The following is a 21,599-nucleotide window of genomic DNA, read 5'->3' as shown; positions in this document are numbered from 1 at the left end:
TATCACCAAAAATTGAAAAGGACCTCTAGAAGTCATCTAGTCCAACTCCTTCCTCAAAGCATGTCTGTTTAGCTCAAGTTGCTCAGCTGAGTATCCAAAGACAACTCCAAAGACAGGTTCCACAACCTCTTGAGGCAACCTGTTCCAGTATTTGACCACTGCCGCTGTTTGTAAGAAAAAGATAAAATAACCCTTAAATATAACTAGAATATTTTGTGTCCAGCGTCTCTGTATCTGTTGTGGACAGCCCCAAGGTCCTCATAAGGCCTTCCCATTTTAAGGCTGAAAAAGCCCAGCGCTCATCTTCACATCCTCCCTCATGCTCTAACACATGACATTCTTGGCGGCCTTCTGCCAGTCATTCCATTCAGTCACTATCTTTATATTTGGAGGGATCACAATACTCCAGGCACTGTCTTGCCACTGAGCACAGGGAAGGGTTGCAGCTGGCTATGCTCCTGCATCCTGTTTGGGCTTCTGCATTTTGGGTCTTTGTTTAGGGTATAAAGCAAAACTGTGATACAATTACTAGTTACTATTACAAAAAGCGGAATATTTTGATTTAAGCTAAAGTAGAGTTAAGTTCATCTAAATAATTGTATCTTTTGAAAGTTAGGCAGAACGTTCCTCTGACAGCAGGATTTCTTTCAAACAGTGTTTTTCCAGACGCTGTTCATTCTCTGGAGCTGATAACACTGTGCACTTGGTCTGATCCGTGCTGAGCAGCGGTGCGGCTGCAATCCCTCTGTCTGCACCTTCCCCTGGCTCACAGGGCAGGCAGAGCTGGCCCCTAAGCTCCCAGGGAGCCACAGCTTTGACTGCTGTGAAGTTCATAACATTAAAACCAGCCCTTGGAAAGTAATACAATATGCCTAAGATTCCTCGGAAAATGTGTCCATGTACATGTCAGTGGAAAATCCATTCTGTCCCAGCTCGTCTCGCTGCACGCGACTGATGGAGATCGCTCCCTCGCGCTGCCCAGGCCTGATAAAGGATGCTCGCTTCCTAGAACTCCAAAACGAGTCTTACGGAGTTGATTCGACGGCAGTTTCGGTATCAGTCGGCTCAGAACTCCGACGAGGAAAGCGAACACTCGACATTCAGAAGGTTTTTCTCCCTTCCCTTTCACAAACAACCGAGCGCGCCCCGCCTGCCCCGATGGCTGCCCTCGCGCTGCCACGCGATATCCCACTTCCGGAGCTCCCACAGCTCCCGTTCCCGCGGCAATCACGAGCGGGAGGCCGCTCGTCCGGGAGACGCGGCAATCAAGGCAGGTACCGCGGAGCGCCCTCCGCTCACGGCGCCGCGGCCATGCTCCTTCCTCACGGGCTTTGCCCGGCTCCAAGATGGCCGGCCCGTCCTTTGCCCGGCTCCAAGATGGCCGCCACCTCCCTGCCCGGCCCGTCCTTTGCCCGGCTCCAAGATGGCCGCTCCCTTCATCGCCTGGCCGGTCCTTTGCCCGGCTCCAAAATGGCCGCCCCAGCCCTTCGCCCGGGCTCTCCTCTGCCCGGCTCCAAGATGTCGGCCCCGTCCCCCTAGGGCGAGCGGCGCGTTCCCCGCGCGCACGCCCCTCCCACGCGCGCGGGCTCTCGACCTCACTTCCTCTGGTGCAGCAGCCATTTTGTCTTTCCGCCGCTTCGCCGCTGCCCGAGCTTCTCCCTCCCACCCGCCGCCGCTGGCTCCGAAACTCCAGTTCCCCCCCGGGGCCCCGGCTCCCGCCGCCCTCCCTCCCCACGGGCGGGGAGCGGCGTGACCGGCGAGCGGCGGCGGGTGGGGGGGAGGGAGGCGTGTGTCCCCGTGGAGGGAGGCGGCCGCGCCCAGCCATGTCCAGCGAGGAGAGCTACCTGGCCATCCTGCGGTACCTGACGAACGAGCGGGAGCCGTACGCGCCGGGCACCGAGGGCAACGCCAAGCGGAAGATCCGCAAGGCGGCCGCGTGCTACGTGGTGCGAGGCGGCACCTTGTTCTACCAGCGGCGGCAGCGCGACCAGCAGCGCTTCGCGGAGCTGGAGGTTGTGCTGCAGGCCGAGCGCCGGCGGGGGCTCATCCGCGCCGCCCACCTCGGCCCCGACGGGGCCCATCGCACCCGCCTGCAGACATGGCAGGGGCTGTCCCAGAAGTACTGGTGGAGAGGTGAGTGGGGGGGGGGGAAAGCGAGGGGAGAACGGGAGGAGAACGGGGAAGGGGGAGTAAGGGGAGAAGGAAAGATGAGGAGGGGAGATAGGAGAGGAGGATGGGGGGAAATAAGGGGGGAAGGGGGATAGGGGGAAGGAAGGGTAGAGGGGCTGAGTGTGAGGAGAGTGGGATGGGGGAGTAAACGGGGAGAGTGGGTTGAGGCAGTAAGGGGGGAGAGTGGGATGGAGGGAATAAGGGGGGAGAGTGGGATGGAGGCAGTAAGGGGGGAGAGTGGGATGGAGGGAATAAGGGGGGAGAGTGGGATGGAGGCAGTAAGGGGGGAGAGTGGGATGGAGGGAATAAGGGGGGAGAGTGGGATGGAGGGAATAAGGGGGGAGAGTGGGATGGAGGGAATAAGGGGGGAGAGTGGGATGGAGGGATAAGGAGGGAAACTGGGTTGGGGGAATAAGGGGGGAGAAGAATGAGGGATAACGGGAGAAGGAAAAATGAGGGAGGAAGGGAGAATTGGGAGGAGGAAAGGTAAGGGGGGGTAAGGGGGTAGTTATCGCCCTGTGTAGGGCAGTAATCCACTCCACGTGACTTAGTTCAGCTTTTGACATCATGATAGCTTTTCCAGTTAGTGCGTGGATGGTGCATTTCAATAGTAGAGCTGCCAGTGGTGGCTTGTAGTCCTTGCACTCATTATTATATTTATTTCTTTCTTTCAATGAGGAGCTGTAAGACCAGGCTAATTCTTAGTTGGATCCTGAGTGATGTCATAGCAGACAGAAATGGTAGTGTTTGAACGGCAATAACTGTTCACTGGGGCTTTCTTTTGGCTGAGCCAATCACTTAATATCTGCATTCCCTTTGGACTTGGTGTTCTACTTTTAGTCTTATGTATCTCTTAAACAAATACCCCACTTTTCAGTGGCCCAGGGCCAAGTTTCTGTTTGTACTGCTGTTCTGGTTTGGGTTTTTTGGTCCGTCAGTCAACGTATCTGTTGTTTCAGCTTTGGTTCTCCCTATCTTAATTTGGAGGCTTTTTGTTCTAGCTGCAGCCTGTCTGTGCAGTCCAGATCTCATTGGCTGGAAGATCTTTGATGTGAAAAGGGACCATTTTGGATGATGGTGGTCTTGCCTTTATCTGGTTTCTCATTGTCTGCCTGATATTGGACCATTTTAGCATTTCCTGCCATCCTATGCCAGAAAATTCCTTAATGGACCTCAGCAGATCTTCTGTTCATCAGAAGAGGGCGTGCTGTATTCTGCAGCTTTTGATGTTATGTTTACTTTTATTTGCACAGCCTATATACTTTTATTTCTCTTGCACTGTGAATACTGAAACTCACGCCCTGCTTTCAGTTCAAACATTTTGTTTCATTTATGCGTCTCCATGAATATACTGTTTTCCCCTCCCATAATAATACTCTTCTGCTGCTGGCGGACAGTGGCTTTTGACCCAGCTGTCATCCTGACGTGAGTGCCACTCTTTCTTTGTTATGTAACTGGGAAGCAACAGGCTAGAGTGTGGCTTGAGTGGCCAGGAATGGTGTTAGAAACTTTCTGTCCTGGGAGCTAGCCTTCATTTTGGATGAAAACAAGGAAATGTAGAAATGTTTGAAATGGGCATGAATGCCTTTAGTTGCTTGAAGTCCATATTTTCTTGACCCTTACAGAGATGGGTATGTAATGGTTGTAGATCTCATGCTCTGAAAAGGTGTGAGCAGTGCAAGTCAGCCAAGTTTTTGAGCTGTGCTTGCTTTTGAACAGGAGAGAGAGAGACATGACTGGTTTTATGTATGTTTTTACGTTGTCCTAGTGAAGAAAACAAATCTAGGTTGAAAGCTATACAATAGAAGTATTGTGGTACCTAGAAGAGGACACTGAGCTTAGGAACCGTCGAGTATCTAAAATTATTTAGTTATACTGGTTAGAGTAGTGTTGGGAAATTAATTTACTTAAATTCTGAAATCATGAGCGATTGATGTAAATCTCTGTTAAAAATACCTATCAGTGTCCTTGCATATAATGCGGTTGGTCCCAGTTTTGCAAAAGCCCTTAGGTGAGCCTTCCAATTCTTGTCCCCTTCAGTAAGAGCAAGCCGAGATCCACTTCTGTAGGCTAAACATGGGATCTTTCATTGTTGTGGGATTCTTAAGGAGAATGTGTAAATACAGGATTTTTTCCTAGCCTTAAAAATCTTTCTAGGAGAGTCTGCTTGTTATAGTGATGTTTCAAATGTTCTGTCTCAAATTAACAGTGGGTTACAGTAGTGACATAGTGTGAGAGAGGCAGAACTAGTAAAAAGGAGGAAGGTGTTGGTGGCTGACTTTTTTTTTTTAGTAAGTATGCAGTATTGTTTTGCTAATCACGTATTCAATTAAGCGTATAAAGTAAGTTGAATTAAGATTGGAAGCCTAATTAAGCTCTGTTAATTTTTCTTAGGTATTCTTAAGCAGGTTAAAGATTACATTAAAGAATGCAGCAAGTGCCAGGAAAAGCTAGATCGCTCTAGATCTCTGTCAGATCCTTCTGAAATGCTAGAGGAACTAGGACTGGATGCAAAATCTCATGAAGATAGTAATGAAACAGATGATGAATTGAGTAATACAGCATCAATCCCAGCTGCATCCCCAAAGTCTGTGAAGAAGAAGCCAATAGCAAAGCATGAGCTTGTATTTGTAAGTACCATTGTTTGATCTGAGTGTATGCAAGATGTTTGTTAATGCTTCCTTAGTCACATAGTTATTTGCCATTGTGATAATCTTGTAACAAGAAGACGATGTAAATTTTGCCAAAGATATTCGATGTGTAGAAATGGATTACTGGTGTATGTGACATGAAATTAATTATAGTATGTCATCTTTGGAAAACAAAATCACTCTGACTCCTATTTATAAGATCTAAGGGAAAATGAATGGTAAATGTAGAAATAGTAAAGCATCACATACAAGATTCTTATGGAATCTATATCTGTTGCTTAATAAATGGTACTGTATTTATATGTAAAATTCTTGATGATAATGGAGTCTCGTACACACGCAAAGGCTTTTGAATCTAAAAACCATTTGTAGAGTTGAAAAACATCGTCAAAGAATGGTTTGAATACCCATGTCTTCCCATTTTTCCAGTTGTCTATTTTAACTGTGTTTGGAGGGAGGGCAAGACTTGATGAATTTAAAGAAAGAAAACAATAGTAAAGTTAAGCTGTGCGTTATATGGGCGTAAACTGATTGCATGGTTGCAGAAAATGTCTTTCTGTGTGAACACTTAAAAAGGCACAATCTAAATGTAATGAAGTTCTCATAATGTTGTTTATGACAGGTTGACAGTAAGGGCCTTGTGAAGCAGTCGTCTTCCAAACATTGTCTGTCAGTCTTAAAGCAACTGAATCAGCAGAGGCTTTCCAATCAATTCTGTGATGTGACTCTGCTGATTGAAGGAGAGGAGTACAGAGCTCACAAATCTGTCTTGGCAGCCAACAGCGAGTACTTCCGAGAGCTCTTCATTGAAAAGGGAGCTGTCTCTAGTCATGAAGCTGTAGTGGACCTGTCAGGTGAATTGTTGTGTGTTTCAAAGCTAGAAATCATAATACCCTAAGTAAGGTGTACAGTACTTGCTTCGGTCTTTTTTGAGTGTTCAAGACAACCAAATATTTTATCTCGCTTTTGTCTGTCTTTTAATCTAAAAGTATTTTGTGTGGACTTTAATGCTAAAGTAATTGCTCTGATTTTGCATAATTTGATCTTCCATATTGAGTGGGCTATGTAATTTCATTTTAAAGTTTTTGAGAAGCTTTGGATTGATTTTTACATTGCTTAGGTGTGTTTTCTCCATGTATTAGTCACAAACATTAAAAAAGGGAACTCAATCAAATGCTTGAATGCATGAAGAGAGGATTTTGACTGTCTTCTCAGACAGTTTTTTTGCTGAACAAATGTCAAATTGTTTCTTGTGTCTGTAAAACACAATTATACGTGTTTCTGGTTTTTTTTTCTCAAACCTTCTGGTTCCTTAAAGATAGGAGATGATCCTAAAATAAATGTTCTAAAAATAGCTTTGTAGTGATGAAGAGTACTGTAGAGAACATACGCCTACTGTGTAGCTTGCGTTCTTGTCAGTTTCTTAACTGTGTCTGTCTCTGCACAAACAATAGATTTCTAGTATGATGGTCCAGAAGGTCGCCCAAATAAAGTATTTGACTCGTAATTTACAGAACTGTGGAAAATTACACCAAATGCTTACTTTTAAGCACTTCTATCTATATATCCATACCTTAATTTTATTCATTGGTCACTTTCTTGTTTAATTTTTCTGTCATATTAGTTGTTAATTAAGTCCTGACTGCTTTCTGAATGTAGCAGGTTCAGAAGACTTAAGTTGAATTGGGGTTAATCTGCTTCAAAAATATTGTGGCTCTCCCAGCATCTTGAAATGTTTATCTGGAGAATTTTATTGTGAAAATACCTCAGTTCTACTTACTTATTGGAAAAGTAGTCAGAGCTTACTTGCATGTAGAAAATACACGAGCAGGACAGTTCTACATAAATGACAAGTGATTGAGTCCCAGTGCTGGGGCTTCAATGTTACTTGCAACAAGTGTATTTCACTCCAGATTTCAGATTTAACTGTATCAAAGATGAACTGTTCTATCCAGCATGGGGTATTTTGGTGTAATTAAGGGTCATCAGTGTTTGCTCTAATCTCTTGTTTTATTCTTGATAGGGTTCTGCAAGTCCAGCTTCCTGCCTCTATTGGAATTTGCTTATACTTCAGAGTTAACGTTTGACTTCTGTAGCATGGCAGAAGTTGCCATGCTTGCCCGGCATCTCTTCATGTCAGAGGTCCTTGAAATCTGTGAAAATGTGCACAAACAGATGGAAGAGAAACAAATTACAGTGTACCAAAAGGGAGATATTCAAACAGTAGAGTCAACACAAAATTTAGTAGAGCAGACTGAAGTTGAGATGCAGCCTGTGGATGGTGCTGAGCAACCTGAGCTCTCAGCTGGTGAAGTGCCTGTAGCTGTGAACGGAGCTCCTTCCTCTGCTGGGCCAGAGGAGACAGCAGCACCCCAGCCTGACCTCCTGCCCCCAGAGCCTGTGGAGCCCACACTGGATGATCTTTCGAAGCCTGTGAAGCAGTGTGAAACAACTGAAAAATATGTCAAGATAGAGCTGCTGGAGAGCATTTCAAACAGCACTGTGTCTGTCATAGAAGCTGAGCAGTCAGCTGTGGAAGCCGTGGACACACAAAGTCAAAGTGAAATTGAGACAGATCAAAATGAAAGTGGTAAAGCAAATGTGGATGCTGCTTCTGAAGACTCCTTGGAAACACTGGAGCAAAAACATGGCATGCAAAGTAAAGAACAGAGCATTTCAGTTTCACAACCAGAAAGCCTAGCTTCCAGCCAAGATGATACATACAAGAGCAAGCTTCGCCAGCGTTCTGTTAGCGAAGGGGGATATATCAGATTGCATAAAGGAATTGAAAAAAAACTACAAAATAGAAAGGCAAATCCTAAATCGGCAATACAGCAGGTATTCTATATGTCTTTAGGCCTGTTGTCAGTAATAATATGATGTTTTGAGACCAATCTAAAAAGGATATTTTCCGATTCCAAGCACTGTCTGGCAAAAGTTTTTCTTTTTTTGAGTGATTAACATTATTGCAAACCAAAGTAACTTCTAAGATGTGACAATTATGAAAAAAACCCCAAACAGACATTGGCATCAAAATTCCTTCTGTATGGAAAATCTTAAGAGTTCTTAGTGACCTTAGGTCAGCTTGAATATCTCCTCACAGCTTCTTGTGGTTGAACAGAAGGTGTATCTTCTCCCTAAAATGGTTAATGATCTGGGAATTTAATTCTTAACTAGCAGGTGTGTAGGTCAGTGTTTATCTGTTAGAGCAGTGAGACCCTACATTTGTTTAAAGTTGAATCAGAGCATTGGGAATGAAAAATTTGACATTGTATGTAGACCCTAAGACTTAGTTATAAGTTACAGTAATGCAATCCTGTTAATTTCAGATTGGGGTCAGTTAAAAACGAGTTTAAAGAGCTCTGATATGAACAACTCAAGCACTCAGATTTATTAAATGTTTAATAATTGAACAAGTTGTTTCAATTACCTTTTTTTTTTAATGACACTGTCTTCTTTTTCCCCTTAAGGAGGTTTTACTCTTCTAGTGCTTCTGGATAGCTGACATTCACCTCACTGAGTGTTAATACATCCATTTATATGACAAAGTACACTTTGCATTATTAATTCCGCATTGGCTAAATCTTAAGAAGAACTATTAATTTCCAGAGGTGTTCTGTGAGATGTTTGCATACTAGAGCCGGCAGTCCCACAGGCAGGGGGTAATTTGTATTGATTACAACGCCCTCCTAGATAGACATTGTAGCATTAGTTTCCTTTTACAGATGGATGACTTAAAGCCCAGATGTTGAAACTAGCACAGTCAAAACAGTTGAGCAACCTATTTATGATGGCTGAAGAATTATAAATTTTTTTTCTTTTTTGGGAGGGGGGAATAACTACATTCAGGAACAGCTTCTGTAACTTATTTTGGAGTTTTTAAATCTAGCCCCTTAACAGTTGAGTTCTACAGACAGTGGCCATCTATGGGAAAAAAAAATTGGCTTAGACAATTGCTCAGAATTGGACTTGGGAATAGGTTTCTGGTTTCCTAGTTAATTTAATAGCTTTTTTTTAATGACATTCCACACCACTGAATGTTATATAAGCTTTGGGAAGGAGACACTCCTTCCTGGTTTTCCAATTTTGACACCGAAAGAATAACTGGAAAGAGAGTTTGCAAGAAAAATGCTGCTAACTCTTGAATTATAGTAACTGCATTGGCATGGAGATGTTGGGGATGAAGTGTGCTTTGTATAAACGAATTGTTTTTCAAGCTCTTACTAATCATCTACTAAACAAAGTTATTTTTATGGCTTCACAATTTAGCCAAGTTTGCATAAGTTTTCAGAGCAACAGCAAAATTTTAAAAAATTACAATGTTGTCTGTGTGTTGAGTTTCAGTTTGGTTTTGAGACATGTAAGGGCTAGCATGTTTTCAGAAACTGTTAGATGCTTCGGTTGTTGAGAGAACTGGAAGAAGAAGACATAGGGATGTTTGTGCCTTTTTCCTTTGCTTTATTCTCAGAAACCCGAAGGGAAGATACCCAGTACAGGAATTACCAGCCTGATCGCTTACAATTTGGCTTTTAAAGAATCTGACAGCGAATTTCTGCAAAGGAAAATGAGGTTATGAGCTTCAGGTAGCACTGCCAGTACTGCCTAACAAAAATTGCTAGTACCTAATGGAAAAAAAAAACCAAACCAAAAACACTGGAAAAGCTGGAATGCTTTTAATCTGAAAGAATTTTGCTTAAGTACTGCAAATTTGTTTACAGGTTATTAATAGTTTAGATTTTGCTGGCTGGTAGAAGTTAATTAGGCCAAGCCACTCTTTTTTTAATCTGATAACTTTTGTAGTAAAGCAAATGTAAATCCTGAAAAGGGAAGTTGGGAGTTTAGGAAAGGATTGGAAAGATTTGGTAGAATTGTGACTGACAGTAATTTGTGGCTCCTTTGTAACCATCTGCCTTAGCGCTCTCTTAGGCAGTAACTCAGGAATGAATAGTTAGTTGTCTCTGAACTGGTAAGTTGTTTTCTGCCTATTGATTACGATGTTTATGCTTTTAAAGCAAGACCAGTTTTTCACCCACCACGAGATCTGTAGTTTTACGGTGAACTGGAAAGGGGTAAATGTGTAGCAACTAAGTAAACTGAGCAGACTTGAGTGGTGTTATAGTAATACACAGAAATATCAGCTTTTAGTACTAGCTTGCAGAAGAAATGTAAAATACAGTGTAGTAAAGTTCATTCAAGGTTTATACTTTTCCAACTCAGGTTGCCATGAAGCTTGTACAAAGAGGGAAGAAAATGAAACAGCCCAAAAGAGAGATTACAGAAAATAATGAAGCAGCTCAGCACAAATGCACTGAATGTGGAATGGTGTTCCAGCGGCGCTATGCACTTATAATGCACACACTGAAACATGAAAGATCCAAAGATTATAAATGCCCAGTAAGTTGTTGGTTATTTTTTTCATATGTAAACCTGCTTCTATGAAAATTAATTTAGTAATTCCCCTAGTAATTATAGTTATGGATTTAAGAGACAGATGAAGCCCTGATCTGGATGGGGTGGGGTAAAATGTGATGCAGCCACATGGTCTGACAGCACTGTGGGGCATGGGAGTGCTGGAGTGGGTTTTCCTTTTAATCTTACCAGTAAACTTGCAATTGTGTTTAGATTAACCTGGAAGTTAGCCTCACTGCGTTGTAATCAGTGGCTCTGTCAGTAGCCATGCAATTCAAAATTATACAGCTATTAACCTGAGAAAAAATGCTTATTGGAGTCGTGTCATAGACCTAGATAATCATATTGCTATAGTTAAAACTTTTGACTACTTTTTTTTTTTTTTAAAAAAAATCATTTTTGAGTATTGAATGTGAAGTAAGGTTGTAATACTTTCTTTTCCAGTTGTGTAAAAAAGAATTCCAGTATGGTGCTTCCCTTCGAGCTCATCTTGTCCGGCACACTCGTAAGACTGAAGTTAATAGTGCAGCTGCTAATTCAGAAGAGACAGGCGTATCTTCAGTGAAAGGCAGAACTAAACGGGAATTTATATGTGATATATGTGGGAGAACACTACCTAAGCTCTATTCTCTCAGAATACATATGCTCAAACATACAGGTGTAAAACCACATGCATGCAAGGTAAAGAGAAAGTCCTTAAACTCTGTAATAAAATATTTTAGTATTGACACTATCCTAAAATTTAGTTTAATTTAGGTCACTTCAAAATGGGGAATACTACTGTAAAATGCCTGATGAAAATTCTTGGTAGTCCAAGACTGAGAAAACTAGAATGAAGTTGAATCATCAAAGTTCATATTCCTTCATCTAGAAAAATGTCTTCCCATGAATATTCTAACTGACCAGTTCTGCTACCAGTGTGAAATCACAAGCTTGATTATCCTGGTTCCCAGGAAATCCAGGGGGTTTTGTTGTGTTTGAAGTTAAACACCTATTACATAGGGAGTTTTATTTGTCTTATTCCACCAGATATGTTTTTTTTAGGTTTGTGGAAAGACCTTCACGTATAAGCATGGATTAAAAATGCACTTAGCTCTCCATGAAGTACAGAAACAGTTCAAGTGTGACTTGTGCGAAAAGTCTTTTGTCACAAAAAGAAGTCTTCAGGAACATATGAGCATTCATACAGGTAAGCGATGAGAAAGGGTCTTTTTATGTTGGTTGGCTCTTGTATGCTGCTGGACTTTGATGTTGTTCTTCAGTGTCACAGGAATTTTTTAAAGAAAATTAGTTTCTTCTTTTTCTTCTACTGTTCAGGCTGCTGAAGCAGAGGTAAGTTGTCATTTTACATTTATTTTCTGGACTTATTTTACTGTAGTTCAATGTTATGCAAATGTTCCATACAAGAACAGGGAATCAGGGTTGGTGAATCATGGTTAGTCTGTTCCTATGTTTTTATTTACATATTTGTGCCTGTATCGTGTCAATTCAACAAAGATAGGCAACAGGCTGGAATGCTCTGGAGCAGTCATACTTCCAGCCTGTCCTTTCAGAGGAAAGCATGCTAAGTTAAATCTCTGATAATCTCCGTATATGTTTTACAAGATGTGCTGTACAAATACTAGCATTTTATAACACCTAATATCTCAAAAGATCTTATCATATGAAAAGATAATAACATACAAGTAGAGTTTTAAAACTGTAATGTGCAGAAATCTGCTGCAGTTTTTGTTTCCCGGGCTGGGTGGAATTTAAAGTAATAGATACTTCTAAAGACAATTTATTCCAGAAATGAAAGAATTTATAAATGAAAGAATTTATATTAGTACTCAGCACTCCTAAACTGATGAAATGGAGTATAAAAATTTTTATTTTAAGGTGTTGTTCCAAAAATTCAAGGTGTAAGTCATCCGTAAGTAGTGCTGCATTGCTAGAGAAACTGCATATTATATGAACATGGGCAACTGGTGTTACTTTTCACACAAGAGGGCAATTTCTTAGACTGTTATTATTTCATGTCTAGTTAGTTGCACCTGTGTTTAAAAAAATGTGATAAAGTAATTTTAGAGTTGCTACTCCCCTCCCTGTGTGTTATTACATTGGTACATACAAAATATACTTAAAAATTCCATCTGTGTGCAATTAAACCAACTTCTCTTTGCAGCATTGCTCTGACTATTTAAGATAAATTATATGAGAAGTTAAAAACACTCTCACAAAGCACTCCAGACAAATGGAGGTCTGGCTTCATAACGTGTTTTGTTTGGGTTGTTTTTGTCAGGCGAATCCAAGTATCTTTGCTCCATCTGTGGAAAATCTTTCCATAGAGCATCAGGACTCAGTAAACACATAAAGAAACACCAGCCAAAGCCTGAAGTTCGTGGATATCAGTGTACTCAGTAAGTTGTTGGGGGTGAGGGTTGATGAGTTTTTTTCCTTAGCATTAGTGCTCCTTGTAATTTTAAAGATTAAAGGCAGCTGCTTATTGTAGCGTAAAACTGTTCACTGGCCTGGAATGACTCTTTTAAAGCACAAGAGTGAAAAATGCAATTTTATTAATATATGCATTAGAGAGCAAAAGCTTGATTTTCAACCATTACCTACCTCTAGTTTCATAAAGTATTTTTTTAATGAGTGTCTTTGCACTTACAGCTGTAATCAGTAGCTGTATGGTTTTAAAGCACCCTTGCTGGACAGGTAGAAGAGAGGTAAGCTTGTCAGAGGCCAAGGGCCTTCAGTCTGTTCTTGCCCTTTTTTACTGTGATAGTTGATTTCAGTTTGATTTGAAAAGCTCCTGTACAATCTATATGGCCGTGTACTTGTGTGCGCTGCAATACTCGCTTTGTTTAGCAAACAGCTCTAGAGGGTCATCATGAATTAAGACTTGCTGACTACTGCAGTTAACTCCATTGTAAAACTTACATGACCACTTAAATATCTTTGCATTATGGACTTCAGTTTAGCAGCAGCTCTGTAACTAGAAAGAGCATGTCTCCTAGTGCATTAGCAAAAGATGGATACTTTTTCCATGACCAGGCAGACTGTAGGAGAACCTTTCAAGTGATGTACAAAAGCATAGATGGTGCTTAATTTCCAAACTGTCGATTAGGTCTCTGGAAAACTCTCTCGGGTATTAAGAGGGGTTGCACAATTTATATGATTGCCTGTATGCAACTCATGGTTTTAATGAAAGCTTTAATCTATAGCATTGTTCAAAGCATCTCTGTTAGTGCTGCTGTGTGCTAGCAATAATATTTTCTAACTGCTGAAGACTCACTTTAATTCTGTCAACAGTGGATTTTTTTTTTTTTTTTTAGTGCTTTGTAATGCTAAAGATGCCAATCTTAAAAATACAAAGAATAGAGCTCATAGGGTCCTCAAAAGGAACAGAACTCTTCATACCAGGAAAGGCCATTTTTGTTTTGTTTTGTTTAAATTTTTTTTTTTTTTTTACTCAAGATAGTACAGTCATGGATGCAAAAGATTACCTTGACAGAGAAGGTATTTATGATTCCTCATCTTCAAAATAGGTGCAGTTCTTTTTTAAGTGAAGATCTCTACTAAGAATATAATACACAATGTCCCACATGGTTTAGAGAGCTTCACTAAGCAATAGCCAGACTTCAGTTTTCTAGTTTTGTGGCTTGGTATGTAAAACTTGCTGCCAGGCTTCAGTTTGAGCTTCTGGACCAGCTGAATAAAGCTTAACACGAGTCGTTTCCCTGAACTGTTTGTGGAAGTTTGCTAGTGAAGTAGGCGTTCGGTTAAATTGCAATAGTTACGGTGTTACAAGATGAAGAGATGCAGATCATCAGGCATAGATATCTGAAGAGCAGAATTTATTTCAGAGGGAGAAAGCATGTCTTTGATTGGACTGACCTCTGTAGTTTTTCTACCAAGAGGAGCCTAGTGATATGTAATTTTGTCTATTGGTCCTATGGCAAAGTGTAATTGGAGGAAAACTAGGAATTTGCCTTCAGCAAGCAGAAGAATGCTTATCACTACTTTCAGATGCTTTCTTGTGGGATTCTGAATTTGGTTTTTAATTTCTAAAAAAATAATTTGAGCATTCCAAACAATAGATCCTGGTTATCTTTGTATCAATAATCCTCTTTGGTTAGGTAATAGGTGTTGTCTTCTCAAAGTCTTCAGTTGCCATTAAAGAGAGTTACAGTGCCTTTGAAATCAGGATCACTGAGATCTTTCTTATATGGGATGCTAAAACCTTTACTGTTTCAGGTGTGAAAAAAGTTTTTATGAAGCTCGAGATCTTCGGCAGCATATGAACAAACATTTAGGTGTGAAGCCTTTTCAGTGTCAATTCTGTGGAAAATGTTATAGTTGGAAGAAAGACTGGTATTCTCATGTAAAGTCTCATTCTGTCACAGACCCTTACAGGTAAGAGGGGATTCATTTAACAAATAAAATTGTATTAATGAAAATGAGGTTATACAGACCAACAGCCAGTCAACAAGGAACTGCCTAGTTCGTTGTTGAAGTACCAGGTGATTGATGTTTACTGGGCTCTTGAGTACTTGAGACTGGATAGGCAACTTCAAATAGTGTGGTCCTAGTGTTAATCTGTGGCTCAATAGCTGTCCTAGTGTTAAATAGTGTTAATCTGCTGGCTCAATCCTGGAACTAATACATATGAAGTTGTAAGAGAATAGATATGGTTGATGAAGTTAGAAGTGCTTGGTATGTGATCTTACACTTACCATTCTACAGAAGTAAGATTTGTGGCTGTGAATAAGAAAAAACATAGCTCAGTCCAACAATATTCTTTCTAATGATGGAACTACTTATATGAGACAGAACTCCCATTAAACATTGCCCACTGTAATTAAAGTGCATTTTGGTTTAAAAAACGTAACATAAGCATAGAATAAAGTTTTCAATAAATTTTTCATTTAATGCAATTTAGGTGTAATATATGTGGTAAAGAATTTTATGAGAAAGCTTTGTACAGAAGACATGTTCAGAAAGCCACACATGGTAAAAAAGGAAGAGCAAAACAAAATCTGGAACGAGTTTGTGAGCACTGTGGAAGAAAATTCACGCAACTCCGGGAATACAGGAGGCACATGAACAATCATGAAGGTGTGTAAAAAAACAAGTAGTTATGACAACCCTGAACTCCAAAAATCGTGATGGGGAAAGAAGTAATTGTTTCTCTGAGTCTGTGCTTTGTCCTGTGTTGCAAGATGCAGAGAAGTTACAGATTCTCTCCAGTTAGTTCTATGCCAGTCCTGGTTTGTTAACTTGCTTCCAGCAATTCCCAGAGGTGGTTCTTGAGATCTTTCTAACACTGCAGTCACACACAGGGACAGCGACAAGCTATCCTTCTCAGAACTTTAATGGAAGAGGTACTTTTTCAGAAGTGATTAAAAAATCTGTATCTACCAAAGAATTGGATGTAAAAGATTCTCCAGTTTGAAAAGTACGCATTGTTAACCAAATATTTTTTAAACAGGAGAGCGTTTGGCTTGAATTTTAAACAAGGACTGCTCTTTGAAATTGGTCAGCTTCACGATTTATAACAAGCAGTAAGCTATATGTTATTTGAGGAAAATATGAAAGCTTTTTATAGTAACAGACATTTTCTGTTGATTCCTAAGCAGAGGAAGTATGCTGTAATAGGTACCCTAAATCTACAGTAACTGTTAGAGTGGAAAAGCTGGTATTGAAATAGCATTTGTTGCTGCTGACCACAGAACTTGGATGATGTGAGGGAGAGTGAGATTATAGAAACATCAGATGTGGTATTTGAACATAAGTGGTGTGGAGGAGGAGGAAAAAAGCTGTAGGCAGCATTACAAGCTAAGTAGAATAAGTGCTGATTTGATGAGGTGTGTATAGTGAGATTTACAGAAACTAAGTATGGCTAAGGAGGATGTAAGTGACAAATTCTGTTAAGTAAAATATAGTTTCAGAAAGGCATCACCAGGAAAAAATAATTAGAATTTTATTAAGCAGTATATTTTTAAAATAGTGGAGAGAAAATAAAAGTAATTTTGAAAATAATAAAGTTTTAAAAGTGGAAAATCTTATCATTGAATGTTGTGTTATAGTACAGAAATGGTAAACAATCTCTTTCTTACATGGAAAAAGCTACAGTATTTCTTCTGTTCTTTTATACTGCTCTTCTCCCTGTCATTTCTCATCATTCTGCATACGTATTTATGAGCACTGACAGTCATCTTTTCCTTGCCTTCCCTTTGAGAACAGGTGTGAAGCCATTTGAATGTCTAACTTGTGGAGTAGCCTGGGCTGATGCGCGTTCATTGAAGCGTCACGTGAGGACGCACACTGGAGAACGACCGTACGTCTGTCCAGTGTGCAACGAAGCTTACATAGATGCCCGGACACTACGGAAGCACATGACCAAGTTTCATAGGGACTATGTACCCTGCAAAATTATGCTGGAAAAGGATACTCTTCAGTTTCATAACCAGGGAACGCAGGTGGAGCACGCCATCAGCATCTTAGCAGCAGACATGCAGGAACAAGAAACTGAGATTAGCGTTGGTGGTGGTGAGATTGAGACTGTGGTAGTGACAGGAGAGACACTTGAAGCCATCGAAGCAGTTGCAGCTACTGAGGAATGCACATCAGTCTCAACTCTTTCTGACCAAAGCATCATGCAGGTAGTAAATTATGTATTGGCACAGCAGCAAGGACAGAAGATGGCTGAAGTGACGCAGGCCATTGAAACTGTAGAAGTAGAAGTGGCCCATGTTGCAAAGACAGAGTGAATATAGTAAATGAGAGAGCAAGAAGGGTGAGGTCTTGGATAACTGGGTATCTGAGCCTTGCAGTGATACCTGTTTTCAAACAATTAATCCCTGGTTCTGAATGTCTTGGTGACAAAACACTGCACTACGCATTATGGGGGAAAAGTTAAGATGCTTCAGCGTGGGCCAAGGCTTTGAAGGCTAAGATTTCTGCACTGGCCACAACTGTATAAAAAAAAAAAGAAGTTGGAATAACATTTTCCATGTCATGGAGCAAGTAGTTGTGCTGTAACTTTTAAAAAACAAAAAGGAAAAAAAATACCAAGAGGCTGCACTAAAAGCTACAAATGTGCAAGTATCAGTAGCAGGTTTTTTACTTCTGATTTTATGTGCATTTCATCAAATTTGTGAGCAAATTACCTGTACTGGATTCAGTCTGTTTACTCCCCAAGACAAGGCGATGGTAGAATGCTTTGTGCAGTATGTGCTTCAAACAACGTCCAGAAAATCTGAGGCATATTTCTTTAGGTGGGTAGGTGCATCATCACCAGTTTGTGAATCCCAGTTTTGAAGAACTTGCTTAAATTCCAGGTCAGTGGGTGGCAGGTCCAAGGTTCAGGGAAAAGCTGTTGAATGTTTTACAGGTAATGGGCCTGGGGTCCACTGAATTCTGAGGAAGTGGTTCTCCAAGATGGATTGTGAATTTAAGTTGACTAGAGGACAGCCTGTTGCAGGGAGGCTGCTTAGAGAAGTAAACTGCTTTTTATTTGTAAGCCAGGAGTTAAAACTTCATCCTCTGTGAACAACCATATTTTGTTTAATGATGTTTGGTTGCGTATCAGAAGCTTTCACCTGTGTTGTACGTATTCAAAGCGGGCAATCTACCAATGGACGCTTCTGATTTTGCTTTACCCTTGATGTAGAAACTCTCAAATGGATAAGGTCTTATGGCAACTTTGGCAACATAAATATACTGAGGAAGTCCAGCTAGTTACAATCTGTTCCTCTTGTTTCGTGTTGAAAGGAAGCACACAGCTAATTCCAAATGGGACACGTAGCAATACTGGGATAGAGGACTATGAAAATTTTAATATGAGGTAAAAATTAAAATTTTTGCAAAATACTAGTCTCCGAAAGACTTTATTACTGCTGCTGTGAGAAAATACTTCTAGGGCAAGCTAATTCCCAGTGTTACACTGCATAGATGGAAAAAATTCTTACTAGGTTTTCTTGTAAGTAAGTATGAAATACAGCTATGCTTGTCCCAAGTTTATATGTCTCCGATTTAATACCACAAACAGTGCACATCTTAATTTGTGCAGGCTGTGAGTTCTTCCATTGTTCTTTGGCGTTTTTTTAAGCAAGAAACATGTCTACCAAGGGGAACAGAATGTGCTACACACATGAACAATCAGAACTGTATTCTTTATGCTGCTCTTAGTCTATATTATTATCAAATGTTTTTCCCAGCTTGGACAGCAGCAAGATATGCAAGGAGCCGGAAACCTGGAATATTGCAGGGTAAACTTTGTAAATAAAGTTACAGCATACAACTCTGCACCTGTGAACACTGACCCACTGAACAAAATTTAAGTGAAATCTGTGACAAAGTAGCAAACTCGTTTCAATTAGTTTGTCTACCTTTCATCTTTAACTATTTGAGTGTCTGTCTGCTGAGCTACAGAATGGACTGTTCTTTTTAAACTTTGCAAGCATGTGGATAAGCAGTTGTTGAAATTTTTTAAGCAATATGTAGTTTTGAGTTCCTGCCTTGGATCCGAATTCATCTGTAAATTACTATTTCAAAGGTCAAGGTCTTCCTGCAGATAAGTAATACAGTTATTTATATACCCTGCAGCCCTTAACAATTGTATTTTTTTTTTCCTAATTACCAAATGGAGTAAATTAAAATTAATACTTTCAAGAAAAATTACTGCTAGCTGTAACTCTTTAATTTTTGTATGGTCAAGGATCTGGAGAGAGCCATCCTGCTTAAAATTTAAATACTGCCATGTCATGGAAGAAGAGTTAAAAGAGCACTAGGTAAACTTAATTTAATTAAATGTTTATATCTTACAAATAATTATGTAATACTAAAGTGAGGAAGCGTTCAAGGAGAAATAGCTGTAAATAGTGCTAGAACATTATTTGTATATTTAGTGTGCTACCTTACAAAAAGAATATTACCTGCACCTTAGTTTAATCTTTGGTGCATTTATTTATTTGCCCAACCTATGGAAGAGACAGAAGTGAATCTGAGCTTTGGAGCCTTCTTACCCATTGTAAAAATACTTTTAACTGACTTGATCTCCTGCCATTTAAAAAGAAACAACAAACACAAAGCAGAAAAAGTTGTTTCCTAAGCAAGACTCGGCCAGGAACATCAAAGCTGAATCTTGCGGCACCCCTTTCCTCACATACTGTGCCTTACCATTTCAGAAGGGCATGAGGTAAGCAGGGAGTGTCACTCTTAGCTTTGCTGTTCCCATAGGGGTGAAAGTTGCCTTATGTTTTTCTTTAGATTTCAGCTCTTAATTTAAGATATTCGCTACCCTTCTGCAACCTATTTGAAGTCAGACTGCAAATATGCAGTTGACATTATTTAATCTGATTTTTTTTTTTTAAATAAAGTCCATGGGAAGTGTCCATTTATAAAGCATTCCTAGTGAATTCCTGTACATAATGAATTTGATTTGTACATTCTGCTGGTTTTGTTCAATGTTAGATGTATAAAGTTATGGTTATCTCTGTCATTAAATAAACTGAGCTTTACCAGGAATTTCAAGCAGCTTTTTTACTCAAGGAGAAAAAAGCATTATTCCTCTCTAGTATTTAACCTTCCAGCTATAGATAGATGTCTGAGCTGAATAGTTCTAGTACCACCTGCTTTTTAATTTTTGCTTAAGGCTCAAAAACTTAACTTGTAAGAGGGTAGTGGGGTTCCTGTCCTCAAAGCTGTGTCAGAACATGGCTATACAGGAGCACAAGGGTAACAAAACAGTGTTTAGACTGGAATCGCGTTGGCTGCAGGACGTGTTGGTGGATGAGCACTCAGCCCCCTTTTATATGCAGCTGTAACCACTGTAAGATTGTTTTGGATGTTCTTTCTCTTGCGGTGGGTTTCTGTACAACACTGCCACCCAGAAGCCAGCATCATGCAGCACTTCTGGCTTGGCCTCTGCTCTGGGATGAATATTTGAGCAGGGGTTGTGGCTTGGAAATTGTCCTCCGGTGTTAAATGTCCTGTCCTTTCCTGTCTGTGCTTCTCTGTTTACTGGCAGAACAACCTTAAGGCAATGTTGCAGAAAGGCCAATTCCTTTTCATGATTCATCCTGATTCCTAGGGGAAGTGCTGAGGCCTTTTTAGCCTATTAACTCTTTGATGAGCTGGTATAGGTAACCAAGCTAAGTGAGGAAATACGTAACTAAGAACGATTTACAAAAGGCTGAGTAGTGAAAATAACGTGGCCCTACCAATGAGCAACTACTGTTCAACAGGGATACGACTGTAGATTAAACCCAGCAAAGTGATACGTGAATAATACCCATTCCCCACCCTCTTTTCTCTACATGAGCCAGAACTGTGGCATTCCTGGCTGTTAAAAGGAAGAGCCGGACATTTCTAAAGCATTGGAATGCTGTATACATTTAATATGCTAACATCCAGGAGCAGCTTACAGCTGCTGCTGACAACTGCAGTGGGAACCTCTTGGGTAATTCTTTACTGATCCCTGTTCTCATGCAGAGTTCTGACTCCTGAAGATGAGAAGCTGCATCTCCCCTGGTTGCCACCCTCAGGCACTGGGGGAGATGCTCACAAGTCTACTGTGACTCTGAAGGGGCTTCTCCAGAAAGTAAGTTTGTCTTGCACCCCTATGAAAGGTTTTGTCCCGAGAACAGGATCTCTTGTCTTGAAGTGCCCTGCCTTGCAGATGGTAACATCAATATTAACTTAGTCACTCAGCACGTTTTGACGTGTAGTAGCCCAAGCTCTTTTCACAGCCTTAAATCTTGCATGTGAACAGGATCATGTTAAAAAAAAGGATTTGAAGAGCAAAAAGTAAAGCACAGCCTAAGATCCTTGCTAGTTTCAGTTACTCTGGTGAGCAGCGATAGGACATGAGGAAATGGAATGAAACTGCATCAGGGGAAGTTCAGCTTTGACGTTAGGAAAAGGGTCATCCCTGAGAGCACGGACAGTCACTGGAAGAGGCTTCCCAGGGAAGCAGTCACAGCACTAAGCCTGTCATAATTTAGGGAGCATCTGCATGATGCTCTTGGTCACGTGGCTTAGTTCTAAGTAGTCCTGGGTGGAGGACTTGATGATCCTTATGGTTCCCTTCCAACTCAAAATACTCCACAATTGTATGACTTACACTACACTGGTGCCTGCGGTTCTAGGTGGTGGAGGCCAGTGTAGGTATGAGCATGAAAGGCTGCCACAGTTATGCTTCTTTCACAAAAGCAAAGGCAGAATTATTTTGTAACAAGCTACTGAGCATTAGCCAACATTTTAGATGCAACTACTGTTTACAAATTAGGGAAAGCTGGGGGAGAAAAGGAGAGCGAATGTTTTAATTATGATTTGCATTACCTTAAATAAATAGACTTGTACTGCACGGAAAACATAAACATA

General features: G+C 40.6%; 1 protein-coding gene across 2 annotated transcripts; it reads left to right on the top strand.

Moving 5' to 3' along the window:
* The first annotated feature begins 1,617 nt into the window (after positions 1-1,617).
* On the top strand, positions 1,618-19,742 carry ZBTB11 (zinc finger and BTB domain containing 11). 2 transcript variants are annotated; one of them, XM_069868394.1, is made up of 11 exons: positions 1,618-2,133; positions 4,564-4,799; positions 5,443-5,674; positions 6,844-7,658; positions 10,038-10,214; positions 10,674-10,910; positions 11,274-11,418; positions 12,511-12,628; positions 14,469-14,627; positions 15,154-15,329; positions 16,458-19,742. In XM_069868394.1, the coding sequence occupies exons 1-11, from the start codon at positions 1,824-1,826 to the stop codon at positions 16,982-16,984; spliced, it is 3,132 nt and encodes a 1,043-aa protein (XP_069724495.1). In that variant the 5' UTR covers positions 1,618-1,823; the 3' UTR covers positions 16,985-19,742. The 2 variants fall into 2 exon arrangements, with proteins under 2 accessions (XP_069724495.1, XP_069724503.1); XM_069868402.1 differs by lacking the exon at positions 1,618-2,133 and adding an exon at positions 3,673-3,800.
* Positions 19,743-21,599: the final 1,857 nt, after the last annotated feature.

Source organism: Phaenicophaeus curvirostris, chromosome 1 (assembly GCF_032191515.1).
Source record: "Phaenicophaeus curvirostris isolate KB17595 chromosome 1, BPBGC_Pcur_1.0, whole genome shotgun sequence".
Lineage (NCBI taxonomy): Eukaryota > Metazoa > Chordata > Aves > Cuculiformes > Cuculidae > Phaenicophaeus > Phaenicophaeus curvirostris.
The sequence above is the reverse complement of the archived record's forward strand: the minus strand, read 5'-3'. Positions and strand labels throughout refer to the sequence as shown.